We start from the raw sequence: 19,488 nt of genomic DNA on the forward strand, positions 1-19,488 counted from the left end.
TTTTTTTTTTTTTTTTTTTTGCGGTACGCAGGCCTCTCACTGTTATGGCCTCTCCTGTTACAGAGCACAGGCTCCGGATGCGCAGGCTCAGCGGCCATGGCTCACAGGCCTAGCCGCTCTGCAGCATGTGGGATCTTCCCGGACCGGGGCATGAACCCATGTCCCCTGCATCGGCAGGTGGACTCTCAGCCACTGCGCCACCTGGGAAGCCCTGTATCTGTCTTTTTTGTTGTTCATATTTACCATCCTTTTATGTTTAACCTTAGTCTTTGGCATCACTTTGTGCCTTCCAAAAACATCATGTCATTGAATTTTTAAAAAACCATAATATTTTATTTTCAGTCAAAAAAACGAACCATTTCATATTTTTCAATATAACGATTATGCCTGATTTTGCTTCTCTCATCTTGCTTTATGCTTTTTATTTCTAATTTTTTTGTCTTTTTCTGCACAAACATTTATGATTTTTACTCTTTTCTGCAATGATTTGAAATGTAAGCATTCTTCTTTTATTCCTTCTTAAAGTTTTTCAAAGACGTTCTTAAGACAGGTAAACTATCAAATGGATTCATAGCCTACCATTTTCTCTAGTTCTGAGTCCTGAGTTAAGGTTTACTACCTTCTGCTAGAGGGTCCACTTTCTGAGATGAGACAACAGCAGTTTGGGGGACGACCTTTGTGCCTCCTTGAGTGTCTTCCAGTCGAATCTGCACTGCGTCTTACGGAAATTGCCCTGAGATTTCTACCACATGGATCACACCTCTCTCTGATTTCCAGTACTGCTTCCGGTCTCTCCCTCTCCTCCCCCATTTCATGTTTCCTGTATCATTTCTAGAAGAACTTAGGAGAGAGGAGTTGGAGTTAACAGCCTGTATATAAACCTCCATCTTGTCAGAAATTTGGTATGCCATATATTAAAGAGGAACTAGGCCTGGATAGGACATGAAATTATGTCAAATAATATGCATTTTAAGAAAGGGAAGTGTTTTTGTCTGGAAAAGAGAAAACCTAAGTGGACTGTGACAGCTGTCTTCGATGCCATGTGGTGCAAAGAATAGACTGTTTAGCCTCACAGGCTAGGACCAGGACCAGGGTGAGCAAATTAAACCTGTCCAAGCTGCTGGGAGATGGGGAGGGGTGTTGAACTGTTTAATTTCTAAGGTTCTTTCCAACATTATTTTTCCTTTAATATAAATAAGTTTGACACTTTTGAAATATGGGATATAAAACAGTTTTCTTCCCCAAATTTAACATGTATAGGAATTGAATGGAACACTTGTTAAAACAAAAAATTCTGAGCCCAGCCATTTTGATTCATTTAAGTTTGGGATAGGATCTTGCGCTCTGTATTTTCTGAGGTTAATTTTGAGAATATGGTGTAATCTTTAGGTAAAGTGAGTTTATAAAAGTACTATTCTTTGGCATTTTATGGTTTGGTTTTAGGATGTATTTCATGTAACACATTCTGTTTTTAATTTTTATTTTATATTGGAGTATAGTTGATTTACAATGTTGTGTTAGTTTCAGGTGTACAGCAAAGTGATTTAGTTATACATATACATATATCTATTCTTTTTCAGATTCTTTTCCCATATAAGTTATTACAGAGTACTGAGTAGAGTTCCCTGTGCTATACTGTAGGTCCTTGTTGATTATCTGTTTTATATATAGTAATGTGCATCACAGTCTTTGTTGATAGTAACCAGCACTTTAAAATATTGTAAATATTATTCTAACTTAATTTATTGGTTTGAGTAAAGTTTAAATGTAATCACTTTATAACATTTGCTGATATAATTAGGGTTTTGTAAAAAAAATGGAAAATCGTTCTAAAAGTGCTAATAATGAAGAAAATAATTGAAGTCAACATTTCTACATAAAACTGTCAACTTGGGTACTGGGGGAAGCAGACACCAAGATGGAGTTTGAAGTGAAAGGTAAAGGGAAGAGAGAGCAGGGAAAGGCAAAGAAAGTCTTCAGATTGAGATGTAGGTTGACAACCTGTGAAAGCAGAGAGGAAAGGAATGAGGACGAGGGATGGAGATCTTCAAACAAGTAGAGTTCTGAGGAAGTCTGAGCCGGCCTGACGGTCAGCTCTGATTGACCACAGAAGAGACCACTGTTGGGCAGACATGGCCAGGCCCTGTTTCTCCCATGGTTCTTACTCATTGACTGGGAGTAAGTGTGGGAAAAGTGTGGCCTCTGCTCCAATATGGCGACAGATCCGAAGTGCTATAGCTGGTACTGTTGGCCACCTGTACTCCTAGCTACAGGTACTCTCTTGGAGGGAGATCTGAGCAGGACACGTTCATGGCTGCCACAAATCCAAGCCATATTTGTTTCAGTACTGGGGGGGTGTGCATGCTTACTTGGAGGCATAATTTGACATGATCTGTACTGATGTCTTACAGCTTCTGTTAGTTTGACTCTACTTTTATTGCTTTACGTCTCTCAGCTTTTACTTCATCCTATTTTTTTCATATATCAGGTGTACAATATGAATGATTCTATTCATATATAATTTTATTTAAATTGTTATAAAAATAAAATACACTTGTCTGGAGGTGATAGTAAAAAATGTTCTGTAAAGATGTGGGATTTTAAAAACTCAAGAGTCTTTTATGTTATTCCTCTAGTCTGGAGGCAAGAAGAACTTGCACGCATTAACCAGTCTTTCACTGGAGCTGAAAGGAAAGCTGCTTTGTGTGAACTCCTGGAAAAAGAGACCCAGATAATTGCTTGCATTGGGAGACATAGATACATCGCTTATACGACTAACCAGGAAACATCGATACAAGCTTTTTTGGATAAGGTTATTGAAGTAACAATTATTTAAATATGAATGTATCCTGAATTTAAAAACATAGAATAATGAACTAAAGAAGAGACTTACATTGTAAGAATTTGTGTGAATTTTGTTTAGTATTTTGGTGACATATTTATTTAAATTTTGTATATATTTTTCTTTCTTCTTATACAGCTTTAGATTTTCACTGCAGCCTAGAATAACAATTGACAAGTCACATAAAATTAACGTGTTCTTAAGGAAAGAGCTATGAAGGGAAAAATGGAGACACCACCTTTGTGACTCTGTTCATTTAGACTTAGGCTGGCTATAGAAATTAGATGAATTGCACGCCCTGATAAAATGTAGAGTATTGAAGTCACAAAATGTCTGGATCTGCAGTGCCCCATAGTAAGCAACCTGGGGGAAATAGCTATAGACTAGTGTTTCTGCTTTTGTTCACCAGCTCATTAAGTGACTAGAAATTTCTGACCCAAAGGATATATGATTAATGAAAACCATGAAAACATACAATTAATGGAAAAACTAAAGTAATTACCCTTTTGTGGTGAAACTGCCTGCTTGATACTGAATAGCCTGTTTCCATAGTGACCAATTTCCTTTTATAAACTTGATCTTTCCAAACAATTAAAAGCCAATCCAGCCACCAGAAGAAAAGGGATGGAGTTCTTCAAGATATTCTCCTGTAGTGATTCTGTTTGTATGATTCTTGCTATTTGAGAACATTTGTTCTTAAAAACCATATTTTTTGATACTATAAATGCCCCCCACTCACCTTACCTATACGCTCTCCTGTTTGATCTCAATTTTTCTTGTGGTTTTAACTACTGCCTGCATCCTGGAACTCCCTACAGTTCCAGGCCAGACCTCTCCTAGGAGCTTCCAAATCACATCCTGAATTGCCTACTATCATTGCTCTTTGGATGTCCCGAGAGTAATCCTCAAGTTGACATGTCAACCCCTGAGTCATATCATCTTACCTTTCCTTGACCCCTCACCTCCGAACTGATCCTCTTCTGTAACACTCGCATAATTTATCTTCTGTGAATGTTTCATCATCTACTTAAGTTGCTTCAGACAGAAACCTGGGCATTGTTCTTGACGTCCCACTTAGCCACCAAACTGTCTGTTCTATTACTTTAATAATCTCCTCAGTTCTTTACTTCTTCCTTTCCAAACTCACTACCACTGCCTACAGGGAAGTGGCTCTGCCATGCACCTTGATGACCTTGCGTGTATCCAAATTCGCCACGTAAACAAAGACTTGGACCACAGCTAATCTGAGTCTTGGTGGAATGCCTTGTGATCCTGCTGGCACTGGAGAGGATGGGAAGCTTCTGAGATGTTATGGAACAGCTCCCCTCTCCTGCTTCCCTATCTCCTCTGAGAGGCTGTCATGAGACAGGTCTTGCCTTGTGTGTGTAAGCTTGACACTGATTTAATTGGATCTGGATTTCCTTCCCATCTGGATTACTTTATGTCCCCAAGTGAGGCTTTCGACCTCCAGTCTCACTTCTTAATTCCCTCCTCCATCATCCGTATTGTTGCCATAGGGACCTCATTCAACACAACTCTGCCCCTGGCCCTCCTTGTTGCCCTCAAGGAACAAGAACTTGTATAGTCGATTCTTGGCACACCTGACCCATCCCACAGTTGTATATCATCTCTGCTTGCACACTACAGCCGTACTGTTTCAGCTACGCTCAGTTACTTGCATGTTCACAGAAAGACCACATGCTCTCAATGCTTTTGCATCTGCTGTGGCCTCTACATGGCACATCTTTTCCTTCCTTCTTCAGTAACCAAGTAGTCACCCTTCAAAACAAGCTCAGATGTCCCTTCTTCCAGGAAGGATCACTGATCCTCCTACTTTAGCCTGTACTATATACCTTCATAAGACTCTGTTTCATTTTTGTCTTAGTACATAGTGGTCAGTTTTCATTATATCTGTTTACATGTCTAAATCGTTCCTAGATTCTGAGTTTCTTAAGGCAAGAGCCATCTTTTATCTGCATAGCCTCATATCCTAGCTCAGTGCTCATCACAGAGTATCAGTAAGTGCTTGTGGAGGAAGGTAGGGAGGAAAAATAAGGGAAAGAAATAATGGTTTGTAATTTTTAAAAAAAAATTTATATATTTTATTTATTTATTTTTGGTTGCATTGGGTCTTTGTTGCTGTGCGTGGGTGGCGAGCTGGGGCTACTCTCCGTTGTGGTGCGCGGGCTTCTCATTGCAGTGGCTTCTCTTGTTGTGGAGCACAGGCTTCAGTAGTGTGATGTGTGGGCTCCAGTAGTTGTGGCTCGTGGGCTCTAGAGCACAGGCTCAGCAGTTGTGGCACACGGGCTTAGCTGCTCCGCGGCATGTGAGATCTTCCCGGACCAGGGCTCGAACCCGTATCCCCTGCATTGGCAGGCGGATTCTTAACCACTGCCCCACCAGGGAAGCCCCAGTGATTTGTAATTTTATATTTCAGGTACTATGAGAAAATATGCAATGTAGATACTATCATTTCAAATTCTTGAGTATCTTCATTCTAGAATAGCTGAGTTCTACTGTATGGAAGCCATAATATTCATACTTCTCCAGAGTCATATTTTGAACTAAACTTATTCCTTTATCAAGTTGCTCTATGTTGAATCCAGCTTCATCACTGGGAACTGTGTTCCTTATGTGTCTGATTGTTAACCTTAAGAGGACAGCATGGACCCAGGGCACAAGAAAGAGCTGGAGGCCTCTCAGGTGCCAATGGACAGGGAAGATGGGTGGTACTTACCTTCCTTATTTAAGGCTGAACCTTGTACAGGACTTCCTGCTTGTGCTTCATCTGCTGCTTTGTTTCCTGTAAGCGATTTTAAATTCTTGTTGTAAATACTTATACAATGTCTATTCTTCATTATGCCTGCACACCCCTCACCCCATCCCCCAACCTCCAGCTTCATGTCTAGCATTGTCCCTAAACATGTTTTAAATTATAGAGAGTCCAAAGGTAGATCAAGTCCCAACATATAAAAGCGCCTCTGGAGCCAGTTGATGACGATTACTCTCTGTCATGAAGTATAACTTTGTAAGAAGTTCTTTAAATGTCACCAAAAAAGATGAGATGGGGAGATTTTGTTCATGAGAATTCCTGTGAGGAAGGAAGATTTTTTTTTTTTTTTTTGGTAAATACTTTGATAAGTTTTGGGGTAGAATCTGAGACCCTAAAGCATCCTGAGTATGGGAAGAATTGCTCTATCCCAGGAAAACGGAGGTTTTCGAGTGTTGCCAGGAGAGAGAGTAGAGGGAGGACAGTTAGAAGGCAGTGGGACACAATGTGGCTTCTTGTAACTTCATTAATTATATCACTAATAATTGAAATATTAAGTGCAAGATGATTTTTTTTTTCATAAGAGGAAAAGGAGCAAGAGAAATGACTGGGCCTTAATGACTGATTCAGGGCAGCACACAAAGATGCAGGATCAGAAGATGACAGGAAGGATGGAAAAGTTAGCCACAAAAACTTGTAGAAATCAAGGGAAAGGCTTTTTTGTGGGTCATAGGTTTTTGTGTGGGTCATAGGTTTTAGAATTGGGGTTCTGAACCTATGGTCACCCCAGCTGATAAACCAGTTAATCTCACCAATCCCCAGGCTAAGACTTAGAGGAAATGGACATTTTAGCTGATACAAGAGAATACAAGAGAATTTTACCTCAGTTTTGACAGGGCAAGACAAAACACAACCACGGAATGGAACAACTGCACTTGAGGTCAATCCCCAGTCCATTACGTAGCCTAATTAGTCCATTCTTTAAAAATATTGACCAATGGTGACTTTTGACCTGCTTTTAACCTGTTATAGTAAATTGTGAAATCGTTGTTATTCTAATACAAAGTCATTTAAATCACCTTTTTGGATATGGTGCCATGATAAACATCATAGAAAACAGTTAAGGTAGATTTTATAGTCTTTTGTTGTAAATAGTTATAACAGTTCTCTACCGTTTTATGCCTATCCCACCCTACCCATGCCTAGCATTGTCTCCAATAAACATTCAGGAGGAGTCAGTGTTGATTTCGTGAAACTTGAAGTAACTTATTCTACAGTTTTTTTGATTGCTAAGAAAAAACAGCTTATAAGTAATCCCTGAGGCTAGATAAGGTCAGAGTTTTTTCAAATGTTAACGCTAACCACCAGGGCCATAACGCGGATTTTAGATCCACATTTAGCACCATAACATATAGATATGTAAAGAGAATATTTACTTTCCCATAATTTGGAAATAACTCTGGAAAATAAAATTTTATGGTTTGGTTTTAGTTTAACTTCAGTGTGTCTAAGTATTATGTAGTGTATTGAACTAATATTTTATTTTTTATCTTCTTATCCTGGACACAGAATTTCTCTGATTTGGATGTTAAATGAGTAGGGAATGATTACTATTTTAAATTAGTCCAATAAAAGCAATGAACTAATCAGTTATTAGGGATTCTATACTAAGCCTTCATTCTCCATAAAAAGTTTAAAGATTTTTGAAGCATTAGTTAAATAATTTGTAATTTTATCACATCAAACATTGACATCCACAGGTTGTCAAATGTTAAAAACTCACAAATAGACAGAGGTGAAGAAATTCAGGTCAAGAAATTTGAATGAAAAATCATCAGTCAGTTTCTAATATATCTTGGGTACTGCTTACCCAAACTGTGTAAAGAGACAATTTGAATTTCTGCAAGAGGTTTTCCCTAGAGTCAAGGCCATTTATTTCTTTGATTCTCTTTGATTTACACACCACTTTTCAAAATCACAAGCTAAAAAACTGCAATCTACTTTAGCTGTGTCATTGAATTTTTTTTCTCCTTACTCAGGTGGCCAACAGGTAATGGGATAGAAAAATGCAACCAGCTCTTGCCTCTCTCTGAGTACCACAGTACACAGAGGTGTCCTCTATGGACGGACAAAACCACTTTGCTGTGTAAAAGAAAAGTTGATCACTACCCAGTAGCTCTGGGGGGTTAGTGTTATTCTTAATTTGCCCCCTGAGGGTCTAGAGTATTAATTTAGGAGAGAGAAAAGACCGACTCTCACAGTGCAGCCATTTCTTCTCTTTTGTGGAAGCTTGCTGCTCTCAAGGTTTTTATCTCTCCACCTTCCCTTCCTCAAAATGTGTCTTCCTGCTGTTCTTCTGTTCCTCTCCTCCAGAGTCTATGCTGTTTCATTTGTTGGCAGCTAAGTGGAATTTATTATGCTCCTGTTTTCTGAAGCAGTTTAAGAACATGATTGTTGTACATCTCTTATTGCAGTCAAAGCATTCAAAGAAAAAAAGACATAGAAAGAGAAATAAGCAAAGTTGACATTTTCCTGCATCAGAATAAAAGAAATAACTTAAGGCCTGCAATCAGAGAAGCTTAGACTTGAAGACCAGGTTATCAGTGTTGGCAGAAATAAATCCAAATATAAAAACAACTTTGCCAAACAGATTTTTTTAATGTCATTTCAGTGCTTACACTAGGGAACTCAAACTTCAAATCTAGGAATCTTTGCTTATATCACTCAGTTCCCTTTAATCTGGTTAACTCCTAGTTATTCTTCAGGTTTTGTCTTAGATATTATTTTCTTTTCACCAGTTAAGTGCTTCATATCAAACTGTAGTTACCTGTTTACCTGCATCATCAAGCATAATCAACTTTTATTTTAATTATTTATTAATCTTTCTATGCTCTTAGATTTAAGATTTCATGAAATTAGAATTTATCTACTTGCTACCTAGTACACTGACCAGTTTATAGTAAACACAATAAATACTTATTGAATGAATGAATGAATACTGTAGGCCCTGTGAAATATATAAGACTACATAAGAAATTTATTTCTTATAATCTGTAGGGAGAAATAGAGTTATAATTATAGAACAAATTGCATTGCCCCACTGCATGTGTGTGTGTGTGTGTGTGTGTGTGTTTTTATGTGTGCAATAGGACAGATAATAGTGATTTCAGTGGTTTCAAACCATAGTAGTTAGGAATCTTTATAGAAAAGTTAGGATTTAAGTTAAAAATCGAAGGGTAGAAACGATTTGGATGTTAAATATATTTGGAAAAAATCCAAGGTATTACTATATCACAGTATCTTAGATGGGGCTAAAAACTTGGAGGAAAGGTAGAGTTAAATCAATACAACAGCTGAAAAAAACCACGATAAAGTAGATGGACTAAGCATTTCATTAAAAGGTTATTGTACGTGGATTATTACAAATGAAATAACTTATCAGCCTGAAGAGCTAAAGGTATTGATCACATTACTGGAAGAAGGGAAATTGCATTTAATAGAGCCACCCTGAGGAAAACTGTGCACAAAGATTAAGGCTTTAGACTTTAGAATATTGCTATATGAAACTTAGCCTAAGATTGCTTATTCCTTAAAGGTTTTAAAAAGAGCTTTGCAGCAAACATTAGATTTCAGTAACACTCTGAGGCCTACCCCAAACAGGGCTGTATCCATTTAAAACAATATATTTTTAAAAATTTCTAAGTGATAATAATTAAATCATAAAATATTTTCTTATTGAGCTATTTCCCTTTTGTAATCCTTAATAAATTTTATTAATTTTATAAATCTGCTAATTAACTCTATATTATTTAATATTAGATTTATGGCTTAAAAATAGAAATTAATCATAGGGCTGCAGCTTCTCATTTGCTAGATTAAAACTAGAACTGAGGATCTAAAGTTTCTGATGAAGATTCCTAGCTCTGCACAACGTTCATTTTACCTTTGATCAGAAAATGATGCCATTACTTTGAAAACATATCAAATATAGTTGTTAAATGGTAGCTTTGTAGTTTTCAATGTAATTTAGCTAATATGAAATGTAAAAAAATTAAAGGTAAATTGAGGCTGTAACTAAAAATTCATACTACTGTCATACTAAATACAGCCTTAAATGGTTTCTCTATTTGGCTATTCTACATTCCTGATGATTTATTGTGATACATAGGCTTCTATTTAAACTTTAAATTATATCAAATCTAAGATTTAAATGCTTGCAAGTATGGCATAAATTGGACTACGGGTCTCCAAAGCAATTACCAATCAGTCTACAAAAATGCAGCATTTGGACAGTTAGAAATCGTGATCAACATAGCCTCCTTTTTGATAGATTATAATCGGGGAAAGAAACTGAGCAGCTTTATACCTTAAAGTAGAAGAGTCAGTGAATTTTCACTGTGCTCTTTCTAGGTCAATGCATCTTCTCTTAAAGTCTCAATAGTTTGAGTAGGAGGGAACAAAAGCACTGGCAAACATAGTCTTTAAATATTTTGTTGTGGTCCTGAGTCAGTGGAGGACTCACTCCATTTCCTATCTCTGAATTCTTAGCCTGGGACTCCTCACATGAGCTTCAGGGCAAGTTGGCTCCATCTTTGACCCTCAGTTCAGGAGACGGGCTATGTTGGGAGGCACCAAGCCAGATTTGGAAGTAGGAAGTGAGAATCTTAGCCATTGTCAGGGAGGCAGGGGCCACAGCACTGCTAAAATAGCTAAATACAGCTGTTTCCCTATGGACATCTGCTTTGTGAAGAACTGTGAACTTGTTATAGATTTATTTTTATAGGAAACAGAACTGTAACTGAGGCCCATATTGCTATATCTGTAGGTCTAATGCCTTGAGGATTGTAATCATTGTCCCACAAGGGTTGTTCTCAATTGGCAAGGCATGATCAAGACACATTCATACAACTCAGTATAATTGAACCAAGTAGATAATTTTTTTAGCATTCTAAATAGCATGCTTTGTTCCCCAGGGGTTATTTCATAAATCCATCAAGCTAACCATCATACTAGTTAGTACAAATTAGTAGCAAATTCTGAATCCTGAGGAAGTGTTTGTACTTCTGCAGACTAAAGCTCTCTCATATTTTTTTTCCTAAATTGTTTTACTTTCCCATGGTCTACAAATTCTTCAAATAATTTTCTTAAGTTTTAGTGATAGTTTTATTCCATAAAGCACATGATAATAAGGTTAACTTATAGTAGAAGGAACAAAATTATTTTTGAACTTTTAATTAACTGATAATTATAAACATTATTTTTAAGTGTTCAGCTCCAAAGCTATGGAGAACATTTGATGGCAAAATAATTGAGATGGATACACAATTCACCATCAGAGCCAGAGAGCTGCAAAACATCTATAACTGCATTGTGCTGAAAAATATCTCTCAAGATGAGAGACTGGATGTGCTGTTAACACTCAAACATACTGTAAAGGTACGTGAGTTTCTCTTAGTTTTTGGGTATCACTACCACTATCAATAAAAAAATTGAATACTAAAATAAACAAGATGGTTTGTATTAAGTAATTATAAAGATAATAAATGTCTATATATATGCATTTTATTTTGTGAACAACTGTCTTGTTTGGGTATAATTGGGGGAGGATATGGTTTATGCATTAACATTTATCTACAAGTTCTCAAACTATATATTATGACACATACAAAAGTAAATATAACACAATGAATATTCTAAATGTATCCTTAATTTTGCAATGAATGTAGATATATACAGCATGAGATTAGTACTCAACTCAGTTCAATAAAACAGCAGTTATTGGCTATATATTTTCACACTTTTTAATGAAAATTTTATTTTTAGCAGTTTTAATGCAGCATCAGTATAAGTATTTTTACCTCCTTTTCCTCATCAGTTATTGATTTAAGGCACTTTAAGTAGTTGAGTAAATGGTTCTTGTTGGAAGGTAAGTCCCCATAGGTCTCTCATATTTCTGCCCATCTTGAAAGCAGAGGCATGGACTCAATAAGGCATTGACTGCCTTTTTTCTGGACAGCCTTTTCAGAGATGTTTGTCAAGTGACTATGCCTTTGAAGCTAGAGATAGGAAGAGGGGAGAAGCCATAGGTCCAGAGCTGGGAAATAAGCATGGTATCTGTAGAGGGCAGTAGAAAGACCAAATTGGCAAAAGGAGAGTGCAGGTAGAGAGTACAGTAGAAATATTCTTACCTGACATAATTAGGACCATTAGCTGGTTAATTAAAAAAACCAAAGGATGGACTCATAAAAGATAAGTTGTGCATGTCTTAATATGTTTAACCTAATATATCCACATATACATTTATTTAACAGTATCTGATGGAGGATTAAGGCTTTTAAGCATGACTGGATTTCTGGCTGTGTTTATGGTGGCTGCACAACCGTAGATTAGTTATTTAATATTTCTGAAAATCAGTTTCATCATCTGTAAAATTAGTTGCTTTGAAGATACACACATATATATGTGTATATATTTATACATACGTATGTATTAGAATATAAATAAAATATATAATTTATGTGTCTCAATGCTTACAAATAGGGAGCCCTCACTAAATAATAAGTATTATTTTGATGACAGTTGCTAATATAGACCAGTGAATTTTGAACCTGGGTGTATGTTAGAATCATCTGGAGAGCTTGAAAGAGAGAAAGAGATACACAGAGGAAGGGAGAGAGAGTATGAGAATAAATGAATAGGAATGATATCTAGGCCCCATTTCAGAGCAGTTAAATCAGATTCTCAAGTGTGAGGGCACTGTTAAAATCTTTTAAAATCTTCCCTAGGTCATTCTAATGTGCCCTCAGGGTCAAAGACCACTGATGCAGACTCTTGTATTAGCCATACCAAGTACATATTAAAAAGAAGAGAAGAGCATTATTATACAGTTACTGACGTTACCCTCTGACTCCTTCATTCAACTATGTTTTTTGTAGTCCCTCTTGGGCAGTTGGAGCAACTTACTTCTCTTTTATTACTTCTAAATCCTTCTGTTTTAATCACTTCACTCTTACTTGGGCTTTCTTATTCAGTCACCATCATTTCTATTACTTTGTTAAAGATTATTGTGAATTATATAAACATGCAGAAAAAAATGTATAAAATATACGTGTATAGTTTAGCAAATATAAAACTACCAGTCTTGTTACTGCCCTCTGGCCCCAAAACGGGACATTGCCAACGTCCCTCTTTCTCTTCATATCTGCAACTCACCCTCTCGTCCTCTAAAAGTAATTACCATACAGACTTTCATGGTAGTCATTTCCTTGATTTTTCTTCATAGTTACCACCTCTGTATACATCTCTAAATAATACGGCGTAGTGTTGTTTATTTTTGGATTTTATTTAAATGGAATGAGACTGTATGTATTATTTTGTGCCTTGCTTCATTTGCTCAACATTAATTTGTAAGATTTAAACTTGTTACTGTATATAGCTCTAGTTAATTCATGTCCATATATCAGGTAATACTCTACTGTATGAATAAGCCGTCATTATTTTTGTAATCAATTTATTTATGGATATTTAGTTGTTTCTCATTTTGAGCTGGTGTGAACGATGACTCCGTGCACATTTTTTAAAGCACTTAAGAGTAGAATTGCTGGGTTGTAGATTATGCATATCTTAAGTTCTACTAGATAATGTCAAAATTTTTTCTAAATTAGTGGCACCAATTTATACTTATGTCAGCAATGTTTTGTTACCTTTGGAATGTAGTTTTCAGTTTGTTTGGGTGATAATTTTAAAAACTAGTGATTTTTAAAATTCTATACTGAATATGGTTGTGTTTTACACAGGAACATGAATGTAAACTGACTCAGGAAATTCTAGAATTGATTGACAGGGAGGTTGACCTTATGATGAGAGGAGTCAAACATGAGAACCTTGAAGGACTCAGAAAAAGGATTGCAACACTCTTTTTTAATTACATCAAAACACCTCTGTTTAATCCAGAAGTTGCAAGACACCTTAAGGTACTCTACCTTTTCTTCCCTGTGTTCCTTTATCAAAATTCTAAGACGTGCTATAGTAAGTCGAAGTATATGCAGATTTTGCTTTAATACCTTACTAGGAGGTCCATGTGGAAGACCATCTTATTGGTGAAATCTCCTTTGAATGATATTTTTTATGTTGATAAATGAATCATTTAGCTTTTTCTGTTTGTATTTCCAAGCTTGAATTCTCTCCTACTCTCTGGATTAAATATCCAGTTGAATATTACAGTGTGTGGAACACATCATGATCTCTCACACCATCATGCTTTTCCATGTGCTGTTGCTTCCACTTGGAATGCTGTCCCCTACTTTACCCAGCCAACTCCTCTTCATTTTCTAAGACTCAATTCACATGTACCCTCCTTCATTAGGCCTCAGAGAAAGTTAAACTCTTCGTATCTGATATTCTACATGCACCTGTTTGTGTTCCTTTATAATACTTATCATGGAGTTATAATTATTACTGAACAGATCCACATAGATATCCTGCGAGAACTTCAAATGTAACACGTATTTGAATTAAACTACCTTTTCCAACTCTAACATGTTTAGCCTCCTTTGGGGATTTTTCTCTCTAAAGCCAAGATAAGTGCCTTACTGCCTTCTTACTTTGCAAAACTATTTAAAACACCTTTAGTAAAGTTTTGGGGAGGTGGTTTACTAAAGAATTTGAAACAGCGTTTTGTTCCAGTGATTATGTTTAGACTAATAATCTGTTTAAAAAGCTGACTAAACATGTATTTTGCTTTTTTAACATAAACAAAATCTCAATATTTAGTCAAAATTTTTAGAAAAATTAAAATTGTTTATTTTTTATATTCTTTCTTTTTAATGAAGTTTTGAAACTTAACTGTATTGCAAGATAATTTCAAAATATAACAAAAGTTCAATAGAAAAGTTGACCATTGAATTATTTCTTATTCACATCGGTGTTTCATTTTTCCAAGCTACCTTTTAGTCTTCTATAGACTTACTCAGTTTTTATATGCTTGCAGTAGTATAATAGAATTTAATATTCTACACATTCATATAACATTGTATCATTTTATTCACTTTTTAAATTTACCTTTGGTAAAATTCAATCTTTTTGGTGAGTTTTGACAAATTCAGAGTCATATAATCAACAGCCAACAGCACAATCAAGATAAAAAATAGTCTTATCACCTCCCCCAAATTCCCTCATGCTGCTACTTTGTAATCAGCCCTTCCCCTGGCTACCTAACCCTTGGCAAACACTGATCAGAATTTTATTTCTATAGTTATACCTAACCTAGAGTGTCACATGAATGGAATGATATGCTATGTGCAAGTATACCATGTCTTATTGCACTTCACTTTACTGAGTTTTGCAGATACTGTGTATGTGTTCTTTTTCTTTTTCTTTTCTTTCTTTTTACAAATTGAAGGTTGTGACAACGCTGCATTGAGCAAGTCTTTTGGCACAATTTTTCCAAGAGTATTTGCTCCCTTTGTGTCTCTGTGTCACATTTTGGTAATTCTTGGAATGTTTCAGGCTTTTTCATTATTGTCATATTTGTTACGGTGATCTGTGGTCACTGATCTTTGATGTTACTATTGTAATTGTTTTGGGGCACCATGGACCTCACCCACATAAAACAGCAGACTTAATTGACGTGTGTGTGTCCTGACTTCTCCACCAACTGGTGGTACTTCCAACTCTCTCCCTCTCCTCAGGTTTCCCTATCCCCTGAGACACAACATTATTGAGATTAGGCCAATTAATAACCCTACAACAGCCTCTAAGAGTTCAAGTGAAAGGAAGAGTTGCACACCTCTCCCTTTAAATTGGAGAATTTAAAGCTAGAAATGATTAAACTTAGTGAGGAAGGCTTGTCGAAAGCTGAAATAGGCGAAAAGTTAAGCCTCTTGCACTAAATAGTTAGTCAACTTGTAAATGCAAAGGAAAAGTTCTTGAAGGAAATTAAAAGTGCTACTTCAGTGAACACATGAGTGCTAAGAAAATGAAACAGCCCTATTGCTGATATGGAGAGAATTTGAGTGGTCTAGATAGAAGATCAAACCAGCCATAACATTTCCATAAGCCAAAGGCTCTTCCATAGCAAAGCCCTAACTCTCTTTATTTTTATGAAGGTTAATACCAAGTCTCAATAAATTTAAGAATATTGAAATCATATCAAGCATCTTTTCCAACCACAATGCTATGAGACTAGAAATTAACTGCAAGAAAAAAAAACTACAAAAGGTAAAAACATTTGGAGGTTAAATAATATGCTGCTAAACATGGGTCACTGAATAAATCAAAGAGGAAATAAAAAAAATACGTGGCGACAATAAAAATGGAAAGACAATGATCCAAAATCAATGGGATTCAGCAGACACAGTTCTAAGAGGGAAGCTGGTAGTGATACAAGCCTACATCAGGAAATAAGAAAAATCTCAAAATAAACAACCTAACATTACACCTAAAGGAACTAGAAAAAGAAGAAGAAACAAAACCTAAAGTTAGTAGAAGGAAAGAAATAATACAGATCAGAGCAGAAATAAAGAGACTAATATCAATGAAACTAAGAGCTGGTCCTTTGAAAAGATAAACAAAATTGATAAACTTTTTGCCAGACTCATCAAGAAAAAACGAGGGGCCAAATCAATAAAATCAGAAATGAAAGAGAGGTTACAACCAACACCACAGAAATTAAAGGATCATAGGAGATTCTTATGAACAATTACACACCAATAAAGTGGACAACCTAGAAGAACCGGATAAATTCCTAGAAACATACAATCTCCTAAGACTGAACCTGGAAGAAATAGAAAATATGAACAGACCAGTTACCAGTAATGAAATTGAATCAGTGATCAAAAACTCCCAACAAATAAAAGTTCAGGCCTAGACTGCTTCACGGGAAATTCTACCAAACATTTAAAAAAGAGTTATCATCTGTCCTTCTCAAACTACTCCAAAAAACTGAAGAGGAAGGAATACTTCCAAACTCATTCTATGAGGCCAGCATCACCCTGATACTGAAACCAGACAAAGACATCACAGAAAATTACACGCCAATATCACTGATGAACATAGATGCAAAAGTCCTCAGCAAAATGTTAGCAAACCGAATTCAGTAACACACTGGAAGGACCATACACCATGATCAAGTGGGATTTATCTCTGGGATGCAAGATTGGTTCAATGCTGCAAATCAGTGTGATACACCACATTAACAAACTGAAGAATGAAAATTATAAGATCAATTCAATAGGTGAAGAAAAAGCTATGATAAACTTCATTCATTTGTGATAAAAACTCTCAACAAAGTGCATAGAGGGAACATACCTCAACATAATAAAGGCCATATATGACAAACCTACAACCAACATCATATTCAATAGTGGAAAGGTGAAAGCATTTCCTCTAAGATCAGAAACAAGACAAGGATGCCCACTCTTGCCACTTTTATTCAACATAGTATTGGCAGTCCTAACCACAGTTATCATACAAGAGAAAGAAATGAAGGGAATTCAAATTGGAAAGAAGGAAGTAAAACTATCACTATTTGCAGATGACATGATACTATGTAGAGAAAATCCTAAAGATAACACCAAAAAACTATTAGAATTCATCAATGAATCCAGTAAAGTTGCAGGATACAAAATTAATATACAGAAATCTATTGCATATCTATACACTAATAACAAACTCTCAGAAAGAGAAATTAAGAAAACAATCCCATTTATAATTACATCAAAGAGAATACAATACCTAGGAATAAATCTAACCAACGAGGTAAAACTTGTACTCAGAAAACTATGACATTGATGAGAGAAATTGAAGATGACACAAACAAATGGAAGAATTAATATTGTTAAAATCACATAATATCCAAGGCAGTCTACAGATTTAATGCAACCTCTTTCAAAATTCCAAGGGCATTTTCCACAGAACTAGAACAAATAGCTCTAAAATGTGTATGGAAACACAAAAGACTTTGAGTAGTCAAAACAATCTTGAGAAAGAAGAACAAAGCTGGAGGTATCATGCTCCTTGACTTCAGACTGTACTACAAAGCTACAGTAATCAAAACAGTATGGTACTGGCACAAAAACAGATCCATAGATCAGTGAAACAGAATAGAGAGCCCAGAAACAACCCTACATTTATATGGACAATTAATCTATGACAAAGAAGGCAAGAATACACACTGGGGGAAAAGACAGTCTCTTTAATAAATGGTGTTGGGAAAACTGGACAGCCACATGCAAAAGAATCAAACTGGACTACTTTATCACACCAAATACAAAAATCAACTTAATGGAATAAAGACTTAAATGTAAAACCTGAAACTTTAAAACTCTTAGAAGAAAACCTAGGCAGTATGCTCTTTGACATCAGTCTTAGAAGTATTTTTTGGATACGTGTCCTCAGGCAAGGGAAACAAAGCTAAAAATAAGTGAGTGGGAGTACATCAAACTAAAAGTCTTTTGCACAGTGAATGAAACTATCAATAAAGTGAAAAGGCAGCATACTGAATGGGAGAAGGTATTTCCAAATGAAATGTCTAATTAGAGGTTAATATCCAAAATATACAAAGAATGCATACAACCCAACATCAAAAACAAACAACAGGATTAAAAATGGGCATAGGACCTGAATAGACCTTTTTCCAAGGAAGACATGCAGATGGCCAACAGACGTGTGAAAATCTGCTCAACATCACTAATCATCGGGGAAATGCAAATCAAAACCACCATGAGATATCACCTCACACCTGTGGAAGAGCCATCATCAAAAAGACAACAAATAACAAGGGTTGGTGAGGATATGGAGAACAGGGAACCCTTGTGCACTGTTGGTAGAATTTATATTGGTACAGCCGCTATGGAAAACAATGTGGAGTTTCCTCAAAAAATTAAAAATAGAACTGCCATGTAACCCAGCAATTTCACTTCTGTGTATTTACCCAAAGAAAACAAAAAGACTAATTTGAAAAGATATGTATTCCAGTATTCATTGCAGCACTGTTTATAATAGCCAAGATATGGAAGCAAGCTAACTATCTATTGATAGACAAATGGATAAAGAAGATGTGGTATGTGTGTGTGTGTGTGTGTGTGTGTGTATATATATATATATATATATATATATATATATATACCAACACACACACAATGGAGTATTAGCCATAAAGATGAGATCTTACCATTGGCTACAACATGGATGGATCTAGAGGGCATTATGTTAAGTGAAATAAGTCAGACAGAGAAAGAAAAAATAGAAATAGATATAGAAGATGTGGGGTGTGTGTGTGTGTGTGTGTGTGTGTGTGTATATATATATATATATATATATATATATATACACCAACACACACACAATGGAGTATTAGCCATAAAGATGAGATCTTACCATTGGCTACAACATGGATGGATCTAGAGGGCATTATGTTAAGTGAAATAAGTCAGACAGAGAAAGAAAAATACTGCACAACCTCACTTATAAGTAGAATCTAAAAACTAAAAAAAACAAAGCAAAACGAAAAGATACTTGTAGATACAGAGAACAAATAGGTGATTGCCAGAAGTAAGAGCGTCGGAGCGGGGTGGGCAGCAAAATAGTTGAAGGGGATTAGGAGGTACAAACCTCTAGCTATGTAGTAAATAAGTCACAGGGAGGTAATATACAGCATAAGGAATATGGTCAATAATATTGTAATAACTTTGTACTGGGACAGGTGGTTACTAGACTTATCCAGATGATCATTTCATATTGTATGCAAATGTTAAATCATTATGTAGAACATCTGAAACTAACATAATATTGTACATCAACTATATTTCAATAATTTTTTAAAATAAATATACATTTCATAAGGCTATAGCTGCCATAGATAATGACTCCTCTGATG

At 35.8% G+C, this 19,488-nt stretch overlaps 1 protein-coding gene across 2 annotated transcripts in view; it reads left to right on the forward strand.

Annotated features, from left to right (window-relative positions):
* IQUB (IQ motif and ubiquitin domain containing) overlaps positions 1–19,488 on the forward strand; it is a 67,351-nt gene that overhangs the window by 38,063 nt on the left and 9,800 nt on the right. For both annotated transcript variants that reach the window (XM_024757805.1, XM_024757804.1), the window contains 3 exons: positions 2,637–2,812; positions 10,878–11,048; positions 13,409–13,585. In XM_024757805.1, coding sequence (XP_024613573.1) covers positions 2,637–2,812; positions 10,878–11,048; positions 13,409–13,585 — 524 coding nt within the window. The remainder of the gene's footprint in view (positions 1–2,636; positions 2,813–10,877; positions 11,049–13,408; positions 13,586–19,488) is intronic.

The sequence above is a fragment of the Neophocaena asiaeorientalis genome, unplaced genomic scaffold, assembly GCF_003031525.2.
Source record: "Neophocaena asiaeorientalis asiaeorientalis breed wild unplaced genomic scaffold, Neophocaena_asiaeorientalis_V1.1 scaffold116, whole genome shotgun sequence".
NCBI classification, from domain to species: Eukaryota; Metazoa; Chordata; class Mammalia; order Artiodactyla; family Phocoenidae; genus Neophocaena; species Neophocaena asiaeorientalis.